Genomic DNA, 17,446 nt, shown 5'->3' with positions numbered 1-17,446 from the left:
ACGGAACAACACACCGAGGAAGCACTCACACACGCACACACACAACACCCTCGAGAAGGTCAAATGGCGGTGAAAGATGCCGGTTAATTTAGGTTAATTGAAGCGATTACATCGATAGATCGAAACAATCGATAAAAAGCTATTAAATATGTTATGCACAGGAATTCCGATCACGATTTGGATTAAGAGAGCAAATTAAGAAGAGTGATTGATCGATCCAGGGAACTGTGATGTTGGGTAACCAACGAAATATCAAAAACTATCGATAAAAATCGAGACATATTTTTTTAAACTATGAAATCGATATTTAATGGAAGTGTAAATGTTGTTAAGGTTAATTAGAGTAATTCAAACAAAAGAATAACATTAATTATTCTACTAAAAATATATATAAATTTCTAATAATTTAATAATTATTTTTAATAATTCTTCCTGCTTTTAAGCTAATGTTTGTTAAAAAATAACCATTAAACTGGTTAATAAGAATTAACTTTACAGTTTATAATTGGCGTGAGAAAGCACAGTTTCTCTTTAAAAATTCATTTATAAAGTTATTTGTAATATAAATCATTATTATAATATTATAGAAATATTTCTTCCGCCTCAAAAAAAAAAAAATTGTTTCGGTGGGAAGTTCTCTTCGGCCGCATTCCGCGCATGCCAAAATGTTCAAATGAAGTTATTAACCCATAAACAAGACTGAGAAAAATCGGTCTGTTTCTGTCTCTCTCCCTGCTTATTTCCTTCTCCCCTTGGAGATTTCTTGGATTTTTGTCAGGCATCTCTCTGTGGCAATTGCCTGGCATAGCCCGGCTTGTTTTTTTTTGTCAACGGGTATAATTTATGTAATCATGAGCCAAAAAAAGCTAAGAAAAAACAAAAACAGCACAGCGACGGTAAACAGCAACAACATGATTTAGGTAAGCTGTTGAAATATTTCATTTGCTGTCTCTTTCCCATTTCGCTTCGTTTCTCAGCTCTCCGTGTTTCTCTGTGTGTATGTGGTTTGGGGTGTTAAAGTGCAATTAGTGCTCAGGGAAGAGGGATCTCCATGTACAGATATCCGCATATATACTGTATTATTATTATATTATTCATATGCATATATATATATGCATATATCTTAAGAGAGGACGTTAAAAAGGGTGGTGCTCTGATAGAGATAAGATGCCGAAAAGGAAAGGGTGCGATTTTAAACTTTAAATATAATTGTAGTTGCAATTATAATAGTAGAAAATGTAATTACGGAAGAAAGTATTCAGTATTAAACTATAAATAAATATACTTTATTAATATTTTATTATTATTTTGTTATTATTTTAATTTGGCAGTATAAATTATTTATTAATTTTTATTATTTTTATTATTATTATTATTATTTTTTTTTGTTATTATATTATTATTATTTTTTTGCTATTATTTTTTTTATATGATTTTTTTATATATTTTTTTTTATGTGTTTTTTTTATATATATATATTTTTTTAATATGTATATATTTTTTTATATATCTTTTTTTAATATATTTTTTTTATATATTTTTTTATATATATTTTTATATATTTTTTTATATAAATTTTTCATATATTTTTTTATATATTTTTTTATATATTTTTTTGTATATATTTTTTAATATTATTATTTTTTGTATATTTATTATAATATATATTTTTTTTAATTTAGTTATTTTTATATTTGTTTCCTCCTATTTTCTATATTACATTTTCTTATTTATACCCATAGTTCTATTTTATTCTTTCTCTAAAAATTTATTGATAAAAAAATCTATAAATATTTTGTGATATTTTCCTATTAAAAATATTAAATATTACCTTATCGAAGTTAAGAGGTTTACCTTTTCTTGTTTAGATGTGCCAATGCCCTTTTTCAAAAGGGTATTACCACTTTCTCTAAATCACAGACTCCTTTGCGTCACTTTCAGTTGTTTTTGGGTATCAGAATGTGAGAGATATATATACCTGGTTAGAAAGAGAGAGACTCTGCTATATAACCGCTCGAATTAAAAGGGCGGCAAGTGGCTTTAACTCCGGATAACCCGGGCTCCCGGCTTGTTTGCGGTTTGATTTGGATTTTTTTTTTGTTGATTGCCTACGTGAGGCGCGGCACCTAACACCTTGCCATCTATGACATAAGCGGTGGCGGCTTCGATATATATATACATATCTTTTTTTTTCTTGTTAACAATGCTCTCATGCATCCCGCTCTCCTCGAGATTCCCCCGCCGAAAATGTTTCCAGTTTGCAATTGAAATTACATGCCTTGAACGATTTTCGGATTCGGATTCGGGTTCGAGTTTCGAGTTTGGTTGGGCTTCGTTGCAATTGCAACTGGGACTGCGACTGAGGCACGGCATAATTGACCGAAATTAAGCAGAGAGAGATTATTCAATCCCTCTTCGTAACTCCCCCAAAAAATAAATAAAAGAAGAGAAAAATTATAAAGTAAAGTAAAGCCTGGATTTGTTGGCGTTTCTTGTGCCAATTGTCGCGTGTGTTCGACATCACGTCCCTTTGTTTGCACTGTTGGGCAAAAGAAGATGAACCAAAGATGTGGGAGAGAAAAAGAAGAAGTAGGTGAAAAATAAACAAAATAAAAGGAAGGGTAAATAATCAAAGAAATAGATATAAAAATATAGAGGTAAAGGGGTTGGGCGAGACAGCTGGCCATTGAGGGAATGCAAATCCCTCTTCACATTTATTATAATTAATTTCGATACACGGAAAGATTACAGTTGAGTGACTCAAGTGGTTCATTTGAGTTATTTTCGAGTGAATCAGTGAATATACAGTTGAGTAGATGGATAATTTAGTGATGTTAAAACAGACGTAGATTTATTTACATATATATTCTGAAAGTTCATTTAATTTTTTTATGTTCATTATGTTTATATGGTTTCTTTGCTTCATTTTATTGTAAATTGTTCATTTTGTTTTATTTTTTATTAATTAAATAATAGTTATTAAAATTGTTTTTCTTTTTAGTTTGGTAATTTTTGTTTCCTGTGTTCATTTTGTTCTTGGGTTAATTTAGTTTATTGTGTTCATTTTGTCTATTTTGGTAGTTTTATTAATTGCTTGTATTGTTATTGTTTATTTTATTTATTTACTTATTTAGTTTATAATTCTCATCTTGTTCACTGTCTTAATATTGTTCATTTTAGGAATTTTACTTACTGTGTTAATTTTGTTCATTCTCTTCATTTAGGTTGTTTTATTCATTTTATTCATTTTGTTCATTCTGCTATTTTTTATTTGTTTTTATTTATTTAGTTTATATATCTCATCTTGTTAATTTTATTTTCCCGAGTTTTGGTAAATTTGAATTATATCTAAAGATTGAACTTTACTGATAGCTTCTCCCACTTGAAACTGATATTTAGTTCCACAAAGCCTCACGGCACTTAACCAATTTCAAGATCATAAGCTATTATTTATACATTTTCGGGTATTTCAATGATTTCCCCATCATCACTTCAATCAAATTGCTTATATTGTGTGTAGTATCTCCTACCGAATACACCCGAATATCCCCACCCACCATATAAATCCATAAATCTGCTATATGCATTTCCTATGTTACTTCATCTCATCATCATCTTCGTTTTGAAGAGGCCTCCATCGATCGAACGAACGAGCAAACGAACTCTCGGCGGTTTAATGACCCAATTTCGTGTCTCACTGACCACAGACACAGATACTATATGTGCCTCACGTCGCCGTTGTCCCCCCGATCTTTATAATATAGCGCGCCGGCCGTCCTATAATGCCGTCAGAGTGTGTCATCATCATTTGCCCTCTACGGCGGCATAACACTTTCCATTTGTATGCGGTCTTGGCTATATGACTTGTCGTTTCGTTAAAATCAAATCAAATATTTGCCCGGGCTTTTGTTTGCATTTATTTATTAGTTATTTCTTTCCCCTTCCCTGCCCAGAAAAGGGCCTTATGTAAGAAGTCTGGTCATATCGCCTTGGGTGGTTTATAGTCTCAGCTCTTTGTTATTATTTTGGCAATACTAATACCACTTGCTGTGGGCTTCTTTTTTCGATGAGGGTAACATGCAAAATTCGCAATTGTCCGCTTTTAGCTGGCAGGCGATAATTGTCGACAAGCAACGGTCGGCCGTTGCCCAAACTATCTGGAAACTGACACCTACGAAATAAAACGTGCCACACCGTTTTTTGTCGGTAACCTTGGCACACTTGAACGCCTCAATGAAAGCTAAGCAAAACACGGAAGCCACGCCTTCTCACCACCAAAAAGAAATACTTTAAAAAAATTCAAAAAATGAGAGAAAACACGGAAACGACCGATCATAAATTCAAAGTTTTCGGGGCGAATTTTTGATTATACTCAAAAGCTAGCTTAGTGGGCGGTGACCAGGTTGACCAGAGAGCTGGCCAAAAGGGGCGTGGTCCCATAACGCCCAGCGTTTAAGGCAAAATCGAATAAAAATCAAATTGAAAACGCGAATTTCGTGACTGCACTTTCACTGCGGTTTGCAACTTGGAACTCGGAGTAACTGTAATTGGTGATTGTATTGGCTAAAAAAATTTACAGAAAGGAAATACATATATGCAAATTTTTAAATATTTCCTTTAACGTTAGAAAAATCCTCTAGGCATTTGTAATGATAAAATAAATAAATAAATATATACTTGAATATATATATTGCAAATTTAAAAAAAAGTGTTGCCTAAGCAAAAGGCGCAGCTTAAAATATGGGTTTAACATGTAGATATCCAATAAGTGCAAGTAAAATCAGCTTAAAAAGCTAATATTTTTACAAAATGAAGTTCAGTTTTAAAGATTCTATCGTATATATGCATAAAAGCACATAAATATGAATAGGATGTGATAAATAATTACTAAAATACATGATTCCACAGGTTAATCTTGAAAATATCAAGTAGCCGACACGTATTACGTGTAAAGTGTGTTAAATTATGGAATATATTGGTAAATTTAAAACAAAAATTGAAGATTCTATCATATATTTGTACATAAATACATACATTTTAACAGAAACGTGATGATTATTTCTGTTAATATTATATATACAATTTGTATAATATTAAGTAGCCGACATGTATTACAGAATCGAGTTTAGATTTTTAAAATGAGAGAAATATGTATATATATCAACAAGAAAATGGTATTGCACATATCACAAATAAACTTGGATATATCGAGTTTTTAAATATCGAAATGTTACGATAAAATCGATAAATCTCAATATTAACAAGAAATTAAAAGAAAATGTTTTTAAATTTCTTGATTTTGTTTAACAGTTAAATTAGTTCGATTTATCAAATAGAATATTGACTTGTTAAACCTATATCCCACCGTTATCGATTTTAATCGATTTATACGTCAATTTCTATCATTAATTCTACATTTTCTGCCGTTTGTAATCGAAATAAGAAGTAAAAACCACAACAAAGTTGTACATAAATATTTAATAAAATGCTTGATAACATAACAAAAAAAAGTGTATAAAGTAAGAGTAAAAGTAACAGTTAAAGTAACAATAGTTAAGCCTAAATTTAGAATCAAAAACAAAACGAGGAATTGAGGACACAACAAAACAAGAACTCATAGCGATAATATTACATTCAGTTAATCCACACAATTTGACTAGTTGAAACATATACATATTCATTTTGGGGACCGACTAGGACCCTAGCCCCCTCCTAGCGCCCCAATCCTCCTTGATCAGATCCGAAGCCTTCTCCCCGATGGCAATCACCGGGGCATTAGGATTCCCATTGACAATCGTTGGCATTATGCTGGCATCCACCACCCGGACACCTGAGACCCCATAGACCCTTAGCCGGGGATCCACAACGGCGGTAACATCCCAACTGGGACCCATCCGGCAAGTGCCCGCCGGATGGTATATGGTAAAGGTGAACTCCTTGATGCAACAGGCCCAATACTCATCCGACTGGAAGGGTAAATGCCTGCATCCTGGCAGCGGGATGTTGTGCAGTCGAGATCCAAAACGCTGAAAGGCTTGGGTATTCGATACATTAATGGCCAGCTTTATGCCCTCCACCAACACATCAATGTCCTCCTGGTGGGCAAAGTAGTTCGGTATAATCTTCGGTGGCTGTTGTGGATTCCTTGAGTTCAAACGCACCCACCCGGTGCTTTTGGGACGGAGTAGGAGTGGCAATATGGACCAGGTCTCGCTGTGCTGCAGTGGCTTATACACGGTGTTGTAGAAACCATCCCGTAGATTCAATATCTTGCGGATCTGCTCACCGCCATCCGAGTTAATGGAACTGGGACAGAAGTGGAATTGAACGTCGGGCCAATCGACAGAGGGATCTTGGTATTTGGTATTGAGGAAGGCCACACCCTCCACGCCCGAGAAGGTCATGGGACCACGTTCACGCAGTATATACTCCATGGAAACGGGTATTGTCTGGAAGCGACTCCGGGTCACAGTCAGCGGTGCATCCACCACAAAGGTAAGGCCACCGAGTCCCACATGATCCTGCATATTATTACCCACCGGTAGATCCGATATCACCGGTATGTTATGCTCCTGTAGATGCTCCGCCGGTCCCACACCCGACAGCATCAGTAGCTTGGGTGTATTCAAAGCTCCGGCACTGGCGATCACCTCCCGTCGGACAAAGACCAGCTGCTTTCGGCCACCGCGCTGATACTCCACACCGATGGCTCGCTTCTGCTTGTCGAAGAGGATGCGGGTGGCCTCCGCATGAAGCAGAACGTCTAGGTTCTGGCGCGCTCTTACTGGACGTATGAAGGCCTTGCCCGTGGAACATCGGGCGCCCCTCCGTATCGTACTTTGGGTGAGCATAAAGCCCGTCTGCTGGGCCCCATTAATGTCCCGATTCTCGTAGCCCATCTCCATGCCGGCCTGGAGGAAGGCAATGGAGAGGGGCGTCCGCCATGGTGCCTCCTGGACGGTTAAATAGCCGCCGGTTTCGTGGTAGGGAGTCTTGGCCAAATAGGGATTCCGTACATCCTCCGATTTGAGAAAGTACTTGAGCATATTGTCATAGTCCCAGCCGGGATTACCCAACGATGCCCAGTGGTTGTAGTCATTCTTGGAGCCGCGCACATAGACCATGGCATTGAGAACGGAGCTGCCACCGAGGACCTTGCCCCTTGGCCAGAAGCAACGGTCGCCCTTCATTGCCTGACAGTATTGACGCGTGGACGAGGGTGTCGTCTGGTACTTCCAGTCCAGCTCCGTTAGCTGCAGGTAGCCTGCCAGGGCTGGGACATCGGAGATCTCAGTTTCGTCGCCGCCAGCCTCCAGGAGCAGGACGGTCCAGTTACGGATCTCGCTAAGGCGATTGGCCACCACAGCGCCCGCGGAGCCGCCACCAATCACCACGAAGTCATACTGACGACGTATCTGTAAGATAAAAAGGGGAAAGATATTTTGCATGCGCGTTATGCATCTGATATTTTTTTTGTATTATCTTTATCTTCACTTTTACTTACGACGGTTGGCTCCTGGACCTTGTTCTCGGGATCGACGCTTTGATATCGATAGAAATTCATGCCGATCGCCAGCAGCGGGATCATGCCAAGCAAAGACGTCATTGTGCCAAACGCCATGTTTCAGTAATTGTCAAATCCACGGATCCTCTGACGAATGCTTGCTCGCTCCAGCTCCGAATCCACCTGCTCCCGGAGCTCCAGATACAGATACTCCCGATGATGGGCGCTTTCCCGACGCTCCGTAACAATGGGCCGGGGCACTGGATGAGAGTCCGCCCGCTGTGGAGCTGCAGGTGGATATGGTGGAGTCACCGCCGCTGGCTAGTATCTTGGGTGTATAGTTGCGAATGCCACCGGGTCGGGCGGACTTGAAATGTGCCCTTGCCCGCTCGTCCTCCTCCAAGATGTCCAGATACGACTTGATGTACAGGTGATGGTGCAGATAGTGCTTCTGCTTGTCCAGCGATCGATTGCTCGACTTGCTCGAGACCAAGGAGCTGGGACAGCCGCGACTTGAGGAGGAGGTGCTGCTGCTGCTCCGACTGCTACTCGAAATGGACAGCGAGGAGACGGAGCTGCAGTGGCAGGATGAGTTGTATATACCACTATCCGAGCTCTGGGAGCTGCTCCTCAACAGATTCAACTTGGCGTAGTGGGAGTCCGAGTCCGATTGGCTGGCCGGTATGGGGATCTTGCTCCGCTCGTAGGTTTGTTTACTCAAATTGTACTTGTGACGGAGTCGGTAGTTTTGATTGCTATTTATATTATTGTTGTTATTATTATTATTACTATTATTGTTGCTATTGTTATTATTGTTATTCTTGCTGGTGGCTGAGGAGGAGAAGCTGGTGGAGCTGCTGGAAGTGGACAGGTGACTGCTGGGTGTGTAAATAGCCTGATGATTGCCGGTATTGTTAGTGCTGATGCCGCTGAAGCTTTTCCGCTGCTGTGGCTGTCGTTTGTGGGGTGATTGCTGTTGGTGCTGCTGGTGTGGTTGTTGCTGTTGCTGATTTTGCTGTTGCGATATCTCCTGGCCCATATTTTGACAGAAATATGAACAGAACTGTAAGGAAATAATGGAATAATGATTAGGAAAATTACAACTTTCAAGAAATGCTTAGCAGGAAGAAAGCTACAATTTTATTTAACACTAAAATATATGTTTTTGTTTACAGAAATTTACAGAAAAGGAAATTGTACTCCTTAGATACCTTTCTAGAATTACATTTAAATAATCAATAATAATAATAAATAATAAATATAAGCTTCATAATATATCGATATTTCTCGATCAATTCGATAATTGCTATATTACTACTCGATATTTTCGATTTTTTTTCTAATATATTTATTTCAAAATCTTTGCAATTCTGGTATAGTTTTAAATCTTAAACTCAATTTAAAAACTCATTTAACCAAGCTCAACCTCAAGGAATGCTGCACCACCTTATGTTTGTTATATACGAAGATGGAGAATACTTTAAATGAAAATCTCTATTTAGCGATAAACGATAAAACGATTGCCAAATGCGAGTCTCTCGGCTATAAATCCAAATTAATTCGAGTGACCGCTTTTTGGACCGGCATTATTTCGGTTTAATGTCAATATTATCAACTATATAAGACATTCGTCGATGTAGCAACCACTACACGCGTTGCAAACAACTTGGCTACCGAATAATGATGACAATCTGGCTGCGTGGGAGCTGAATGAATGGCGGATAAATATAATTGAGTGTTATCATTAATGGGCATTCGTGGTTTCGTCTTCGTTGCCATTGTTGCAGGGCTTTATTTTTGAATTTTTGTTGTTGTATTTTTTTGGTCTTAAAAAATCAGCAACATGCAAGCGGAAGCCTACGAAAAGAGAAGAAAACACTGGAGTTTGGCAATCGTTGGCCAATCGTCGGGCAGTCAGCCAACAGATGGCGCTGTCACACGCGCTGCCAAACAAAAGACTTAGGCAACGAACTTGTTTACACTTTTCGCAAGCAAAAAAGAGAGAGAGAGAGAAAAAAAAGAAAAAAAAAAAAAACGTTATCAAATCGTATAGAAATTGAATTGCTTTATAAATATTCAAATGATGTCAGCTGCATTTCATTATGAAGTTGTCTCTTCAGTCTTTCTCCATCTTCGTATATATATACAGATATCTTTGTATATATAAATATTTCTTTATCTCTTTTATTTCTCTCTTGCACTCTTGGCTAGTTTTTCAAGTTCAATGCCGCTTGGCAGGCGGAAAAAGCAAAGAAAAAAAGCGTTGCTATTTTTTCTTGTGTCTCTTGTCTCAATGTCTCCTCCTGTAAAATGCAATTTCGTTATTTTGTTTGTCCATTTGGCCATCGGTGGCTTTAATTGCTGTCCAGCCAGCCGCCGCTCCTGCGGTTTTTCCAGTTTTTCACCCCGCCATCATCTCTCTCGCTCCCGATTCGAGGCAGTGAAAGCCAAACGACATCGGGCTTCCTACATAAACCACATACACTATGTTATATATGTTATATATTATATTTCATTTTTCCCTTGTACCTTTCTCTGTCACAACAAAAACGCACTGGCAAAAAAATAAATGTAACTGGAATTGCTCTCGATTAATTAACAGCACACCAAAAATAACCGTCTATTTTTAGCCGTTTGCTGTTGGCCAAATTGTTATATATTTAGTATATATATAGCTTTGTTTTTTTTTGCCCGGCAATTTCGCTAAAGCGAAGCGATTTGAACGGCTCGACGGTTGCGATGTAACTGGAAAAACAAACATCGACCAGCGGCAAAAATTAAATCCGAATTCATTCACTCAAATCCCCGTTAACGTCAGACGCAGCCGGTTAAAAAATAGAAATAGGGGGAAAAAAAAACAATCAACGCTGACCGCTAATTTATGCAACGCCCTTGGGCGGAGTGACAAAGAAAAACCCTCGCAGGCATTTTTGCTTTTCCAAGCATTTTTACTTTGTAAATTTCTTTGACGCAATACCCGAAAACAAATATATACTGGGCCAAGTTTTCTCGGGCATTTTTTGTATATTTTTACATCACAGTGATGTCGATTCATTCATCGTCATTATGCAATTCACACATTGTTAGCAACAACCAGCAAGTCGAAATCTCAGACGAAGAGCCTCAGTTTTCGGCCTCAACTGCCTGTCAATTATGATTTGACAGCTTTTAATTATGGCCAAGACTTTATGCCCCATAATTGATGACATTTACACGGATTTCCATGTGCTCGTTGGTTTTTCTCTTTACTGTTTTTCTCGAGTTATACATATATATATTTTTTTTTGGTTATTTGCCCAGCCCTTTGTGGGTCGCCTCGCACATAAATCCAAGTAATTCCAGCTACTTCACTTCGGCTCAACGCTTTCTCGACAATCGGCTGAGTCACGGTACCGTGACACATTAAAAAAGAAGCTCTAACATACAACAACAAGGAAAAACGAAATACAAAAAACATAAAAAAATAAAAACCACAAAACAAAAAACTATAAAAAAATCCCTGGCACATTTCCGTACAATGTGTGCGAGTGCAGTTGCTTTTGAGTGACACCTGAAAATTAATTAGTACATTTATCTAACTGAAATTTATGATTTGATGTAACGGGTCTAACTTTAAAGTGATATTTTTATAAAAACAAAAAAGTTATCACTTTCAAATTTAATGGTTTACCGTGAAAATTTCCATAATTTATTGTTATTAAATTGATTACTTTGAAAATACTTAGGTTTCCTATTTCTACATGTTTTTAATTATTTTTATTAGATCAAAATGATACCCATTATTATTTTACTTTGCTATTTGTTTTTTTTTTTTTTACATTTTTTATATATTAAATTAACACTAAACTATTTCATTATATATTTCATTTTTTTATATTTAAATTATCAATATATTTATCAATATCTCTCTCTCTCTCTTTTCAATATTTTGAAAATTCTTATCGAAAGAGCACATATTAATTGCTTAAAAAAATTCTAGATCATATTATTATTAATATATCGATAATATCGTAATATTTTAATATCGATAATTGAATATATTATTTCTTAATAATATTTGTAATATCGATAATTGTTTGAATATCGATATATTACTAATAATATGATCTAGAATTTTTCTAAGCAATTAATATGTGCTCTTTCGATAAGAAATATATTTTATATATTGCATATTTTCGATAAATAATCTGCAAAAATATTAACATTATTTTTCTTTCTCTGTAATATTGATAATTGTTTGAATTCTATACTTTCCAAGAATCTTTGCAATTTTCAAGGGTACTCTGTATTCGCAACTGCTGCCCAGCGAATGCCCCTGCATTTGGAGTCTTTCTCCTGACCATCCATCCGATTGCTTTATGGTTACATAGCAGCACTTTCTTGGCTTGGCTTGGCTTTTAATTGCCGGACTCGTATGCATATGCAGTGCCGTCGGTGGCTATACACGCGCGGTCCATGATTGCCTCTTTATGGCCGCGACGTGCACAAATTGATAATAATTCGCACAGAGGTGTGAGGTAGTTCGGTGGCTTCGGTGGCTATAGTGGATCTCTGTGGGATCTGGTGGAGCCGCCGGTGCCACCGGTAGAAAGTGTGAATCGTCCGAAAGGCAAGGCGTGGCCGGGAGGAGTCTCTTACATAAGAGAATCTGGCTCACTTGTAAACGTCTCCTGATTTTATTATTATTTTGTTTTGTATTTTGCATTTTTATTTCGTATGATTTTGGTTTTTCTTTTTGTATTTGTTTTATTTTTTTTGTATTTTTTGGCGCCCTCGTTTCGACCAAGGGTCATGCAAGCCAAGTTGTGTTACATAAAATCAAAGTGAAAATGAGCGCAAAAATATTTACGACAGCGCATGCAAATGGGTGTTAATGTTTTTGGCTTAATAGTTATAGTATTTATAATGCTAACATAGTTATTATGATGCATTACTTCGTACATTTTAAAGCTGAGATTTCTAAACCCGCTAATATTTGCTTTTTTAATTAATAAGCAATCTTATTTGTTTTTGGGGTATTTAGTGTCAAGCATCAATATTATTCCGGTTTTAATTATTGTTTTGGCAAATATTTAAGAGGCTAATGTTTGTTGGTTGTCAGCTTGCAGCGGGTTGGTTTTTGGATCATATTTGTGTTTTTATGGAATTTTTATTGCAATTTTACTGAATTTTTTTATGTACTTTCGATGTAGATATGTAAAAAATAAGTCTTGTTTGATTTATAATCTTTCAAAGGCTAAAAAGAGAGCTATAGAAATACAGATTGATGGTTTATGGATATAGTTAGCTTGTTATTATTTATTTTGTAGCTAAAACAAGAAGTTCTTTAGGAAATAATACCCTTTAAAAATATCTTAAAAATAGTTCTCTATGAACTAATACACTTAAGAAATCGTTTTATCAATAACCTCATAAATATATCTTTGACTATGAATACATTTTTTAATTCTACAAAAATCATTAAAGTTATACTGATTTTATGCAAATTTATATACATCTTATACATATACTTCTTTCCTTATTTTTAAATTATTTTATAAAGGTATTTATTGAGCTTAGTTTTTTAACCCTACCCTTTACGTTTATTTATTACACTTGCCTCTGGTTTTTGTTGTGTTATTTTGTTGCTGCTGCTCCCCAGTAGCCGCTGCTGCCGCCTTGTGGTTTTTGTACAGACTTGCTTAATCTTTATTTATTTATTTATATTTTGATATTATTTTTTATTTTGCGGATTTTCGTGGTGTGGCGGCTTCAAACTGAACGCGACGGCCTGCCACTTTCCTTTGTCTCACACACGATTACCATGACTGCTGTTGCTCTCTTTCATCTCAGCAAAAAAAATTATAACAATAATAATAATAACTAAAAAAAAAAAAACACTGCGACAAACTTGAATTGATTGCTCGATCGGTAATTGCTTTGTGCGCTTTGTTTTATATTTTGATAAATAATTGTCACTGCGTTTGCGTTTCACTCTCGATATCTGTATCTATATATATTTATTTATATATATATATATTTCACCGCTCGCTGCGAAACGCACGCCACGAGCTCGACTTGTTCAATGAGCAATTCGCTTTTTGGCTTTGGTTTTGGCCACATTGGACGCTGGCCTGGCCAAGCAGCAAGGCAGCTTTTCGGATGGCCTTTGGAAGCTTTTTCACTGAAGACCGCGATGATGATGATTATGATGATGATAACAACACATGGGCCAAGTCAAAGAGAAAGAGAGAGAGAGAGAGAGAGAGAGTGAAAAAAGAGATATATATAGGGAGAAATATCGGTGGCTTATTGTTACACTGAAAATAAATTCAATAGGAACTTCTTGAGAAATGAAAAATATATGACCTTCCTGAAAAATAGTACTGTTTCGAAAACTGTGATTTTTCCCTTAAATTTTTTCGATATAATCCGTAAATATCGATATATTGAATATTAAGAATTTTTAATATATACATATATCCCTATTTTTTCAAGTGCAAACCTCCTAAGCCGTCTGCACTTTCGATTTCGTTTCCATTTCTTTGAGACTGTCGCTCTGCCTGTCTCTCGGCCTGTCTTCGGACCTCGTCACTAAGCTACGTGCTCGGTCCAACGTCTTTAAGCCATGGCTTAAACGCGAAAGCTTTTCGGGAATACATTCAATCGCTGAGCGAAGACAGAGACGAGGCGAGGCTCAAGAGACTTTGGCCGGTTTGGAGGCTTTCTTTGGCTGAGCCAAAACTCTGCTACGATTTACCAGTCTGGCAATCAACTTACCGTTTTATTATTCATGATTATTCCCGAACTCCAAATACCAAATACCAAATATCAATCCCCAAATACTCAAAGCCAAATCCAAGACCAATGTTAAGCGTTTAAGCCATAAAGGTAAAGTGTGGCTCATTGTAAAGTTTGGAATAGAAATCGAAACGAAGTCGATGGTGGAGATGGAGATGGAGATTTCCTGTTTGCTTGCACTCGATTTCATTGGCGATCGAAGGGTAAAAGTGACTGATACTCCAAGTACTTGTGGGGAGTAAATCCAAATTGTGCGATAAAGTCAACAATTTAAAAAAAATGAGGACAATGAAGAGTACAAAAAAATTGGGTGTTTCGTCACCTCAAACCATTGATTATCGATAGTTTCTCTTTTGGGCGGCTGCCTTTGATAGTTGGATCAAGTAATGCAGGGCTTGCTAGCTTATTTTAAACTATATAATAACTATAATTAATTAATTAAATGTGTTACTAATAAGGGTATAGAAAAAATCGGAATAATGTAACGCTGAATAAGATGCTTAACGCGCATACATTAAGATCGAAATGCAGTGAAGGAGCCCATAAATGATATACATTTTTGATCAGCATCAAAATTTTATCGTTAAAATTATCAAAAAATTAAAAAAAAAATTTTTTTTTTAATTTTAAATTAAGTTAGCAGTTTTGTTGACCTATAAAAAGCCAACACAGAACAGTTTTCGATTTAAAATTAATGAATTTTTGGCTTAGCTAAGATAGCTTTTCGAAATTTAGGGTTTTCTAGGTTAGTTTCTTATTATAGTTAAAAATTAAAATTTTTTTAAATTTATTAATAAACAAAAATTGAAATTTAAGACTTTCTTTAATTTAAATAAATTACTTAATTTACTCCTTTCTTCCGCCAAACTATACCCAATTTATTGAGTCTGAACCTTGAAATTGATGCCCCTTAACCACCTTAAAAAGCTCAAACTGCTCGAAATAAATTCACACAACTCAAAATTCCGTTTCCATTCATTCATTAGGTGAGTCAAAAAGTTGAACAGCTTCATGAACTCTTTGCGAACTCTTTAAGCAGCATAATCAGGTGCAATTGACCCTCATTGAACTCGAGGCACACGGTCTATCTATGCAAAAGCGGCTAACGAGATGAAATAAATGGCTGAACTTCGCCAGCAGAGCGCAGAGCGCATAAGCCAAACTCTTTTTATATGTATATGTGCATACAGTTGCGGCAAAAAAAATAGCACCATGACATATATTTTTCATTATTGATTAATTGTTTTATAACTATTCATATATTTAACTTGTTTAAGGCTTTTATTTTTACTTTAGGCTCTAATTTATCGAAATACACTGCAAGTGTCGTCGATAATAACATGAAATTGAAATATTTACATTAAGAATGTGAACGTTGAACATTTTAGGCGGCAACAAAAATAGCACTATTTCAAAAATAACTTAAGAAAACGAAAAAAAAACGAAAAAAAATACGGGAAGTTCTGGAATATTTGTATTCATTTGTATTCCTTATCGATATAGTGTATTAATATTTCGTTGTAAAAGCTTTGGCAGCAATGACAGCAGCACAACGTCTCGGCATAGAATTGACCAAGTTTTGACACCTTTCCCGTGGAATACTGCTCCATGATTCTTGAATGGTGGCCCAGAGCTCCTGATTAATCCTTGGTTTTGCATTGGAAACATATTTTTTTACATCAGACCAAAGATTCTCTATCGGGTTTAAGTCTGGAGACTGAGCAGGCCAATCCATTAGGTGAAGGGATCTGTCTTGAAACCACTTAGGAGCTTTCTTGCTGGTATGTTTAGGGTCGTTATCCTGTTGGAAGACCCACAACAACGGTATTTCGTATTCTGCATAAGACAGCATCACTGTTAGCAAAATATCGCAATAGACATGTTGATCCATAATACCTTTTATCCAATGTATTGGACCCACTCCGTAATAAGAAAAGCATGCCCAAACATCCTATGGTCGGATGAAAGCAAAATCGTGCTATTTGGAGGAAGAGGATCTCGATCCTATGTACGGCGACCCCCCAATTCGGAATACCGCCCAAGTTTCACCTGCAAGACCATAAAACACGGTGGAACGAGTATCATGGTTTGGGCATGCTTTTCTTATTACGGAGTGGGTCCAATACATTGGATAAAAGGTATTATGGATCAACATGTCTATTGCGATATTTTGCTAACAGTGATGCTGTCTTATGCAGAATACGAAATACCGTTGTTGTGGGTCTTCCAACAGGATAACGACCCTAAACATACCAGCAAGAAAGCTCCTAAGTGGTTTCAAGACAGATCCCTTCACCTAATGGATTGGCCTGCTCAGTCTCCAGACTTAAACCCGATAGAGAATCTTTGGTCTGATGTAAAAAAATATGTTTCCAATGCAAAACCAAGGATTAATCAGGAGCTCTGGGCCACCATTCAAGAATCATGGAGCAGTATTCCACGGGAAAGGTGTCAAAACTTGGTCAATTCTATGCCGAGACGTTGTGCTGCTGTCATTGCTGCCAAAGCTTTTACAACGAAATATTAATACACTATATCGATAAGGAATACAAATGAATACAAATATTCCAGAACTTCCCGTATTTTTTTTCGTTTTTTTTCGTTTTCTTAAGTTATTTTTGAAATAGTGCTATTTTTGTTGCCGCCTAAAATGTTCAACGTTCACATTCTTAATGTAAATATTTCAATTTCATGTTATTATCGACGACACTTGCAGTGTATTTCGATAAATTAGAGCCTAAAGTAAAAATAAAAGCCTTAAACAAGTTAAATATATGAATAGTTATAAAACAATTAATCAATAATGAAAAATATATGTCATGGTGCTATTTTTTTTGCCGCAACTGTATATCTTTGCCATTGCGCTGGCTTCCGACAATCAGGTTAAAAAAGATGGGGCCAAAAAAAAGACCACTTCCAGATTGACACGGCACTGGGGGAAAATGTTTACTAATATATAATTAAAAGTATTTATTTTGGAAAACAGATTTTTATACAATTTTAATATTAGACAAATCAAGAGAAAATACCTTTTTTTTAAATAAATAATTAATTTCTTAATTATTAATTAGTTAGATTAATTTCTTTATTATTAAGGGGGGGGTAAGGTATTTAATTTTTTTTTTTATTTTATTTTTTTTTTTTAAGGCATAATATCTTAAG

The 17,446-nt window shown here is 36.2% G+C and overlaps 2 protein-coding genes and 1 long non-coding RNA gene across 7 annotated transcripts in view; 2 read left to right on the top strand and 1 right to left on the bottom strand.

Moving 5' to 3' along the window:
• Flo2 (flotillin-2) overlaps nucleotides 1-17,446 on the top strand; it is a 115,697-nt gene that overhangs the window by 39,313 nt on the left and 58,938 nt on the right. The window lies entirely within an intron of this gene.
• The window catches only part of LOC138929194 (uncharacterized), a 40,983-nt gene continuing 24,395 nt past the window's right edge, over nucleotides 859-17,446 (top strand). Inside the window, exon 1 of the long non-coding RNA XR_011445647.1 lies at nucleotides 859-920. This is a non-coding gene — a long non-coding RNA (uncharacterized lncRNA). The remainder of the gene's footprint in view (nucleotides 921-17,446) is intronic.
• On the bottom strand, nucleotides 5,559-13,519 carry LOC108079196 (glucose dehydrogenase [FAD, quinone]). The gene is made up of 4 exons (XM_017173458.3): nucleotides 13,104-13,519; nucleotides 7,645-8,567; nucleotides 7,505-7,541; nucleotides 5,559-7,415 (listed from the first exon to the last, which is right to left on the bottom strand). The coding sequence occupies exons 2-4, from the start codon at nucleotides 8,541-8,543 to the stop codon at nucleotides 5,694-5,696; spliced, it is 2,658 nt and encodes an 885-aa protein (XP_017028947.1). The 5' UTR covers nucleotides 8,544-8,567; nucleotides 13,104-13,519; the 3' UTR covers nucleotides 5,559-5,693.

This window comes from Drosophila kikkawai, chromosome X, assembly GCF_030179895.1.
Source record: "Drosophila kikkawai strain 14028-0561.14 chromosome X, DkikHiC1v2, whole genome shotgun sequence".
In the NCBI taxonomy this organism is placed as follows: Eukaryota; Metazoa; Arthropoda; class Insecta; order Diptera; family Drosophilidae; genus Drosophila; species Drosophila kikkawai.
The sequence above is the reverse complement of the archived record's forward strand: the minus strand, read 5'-3'. Positions and strand labels throughout refer to the sequence as shown.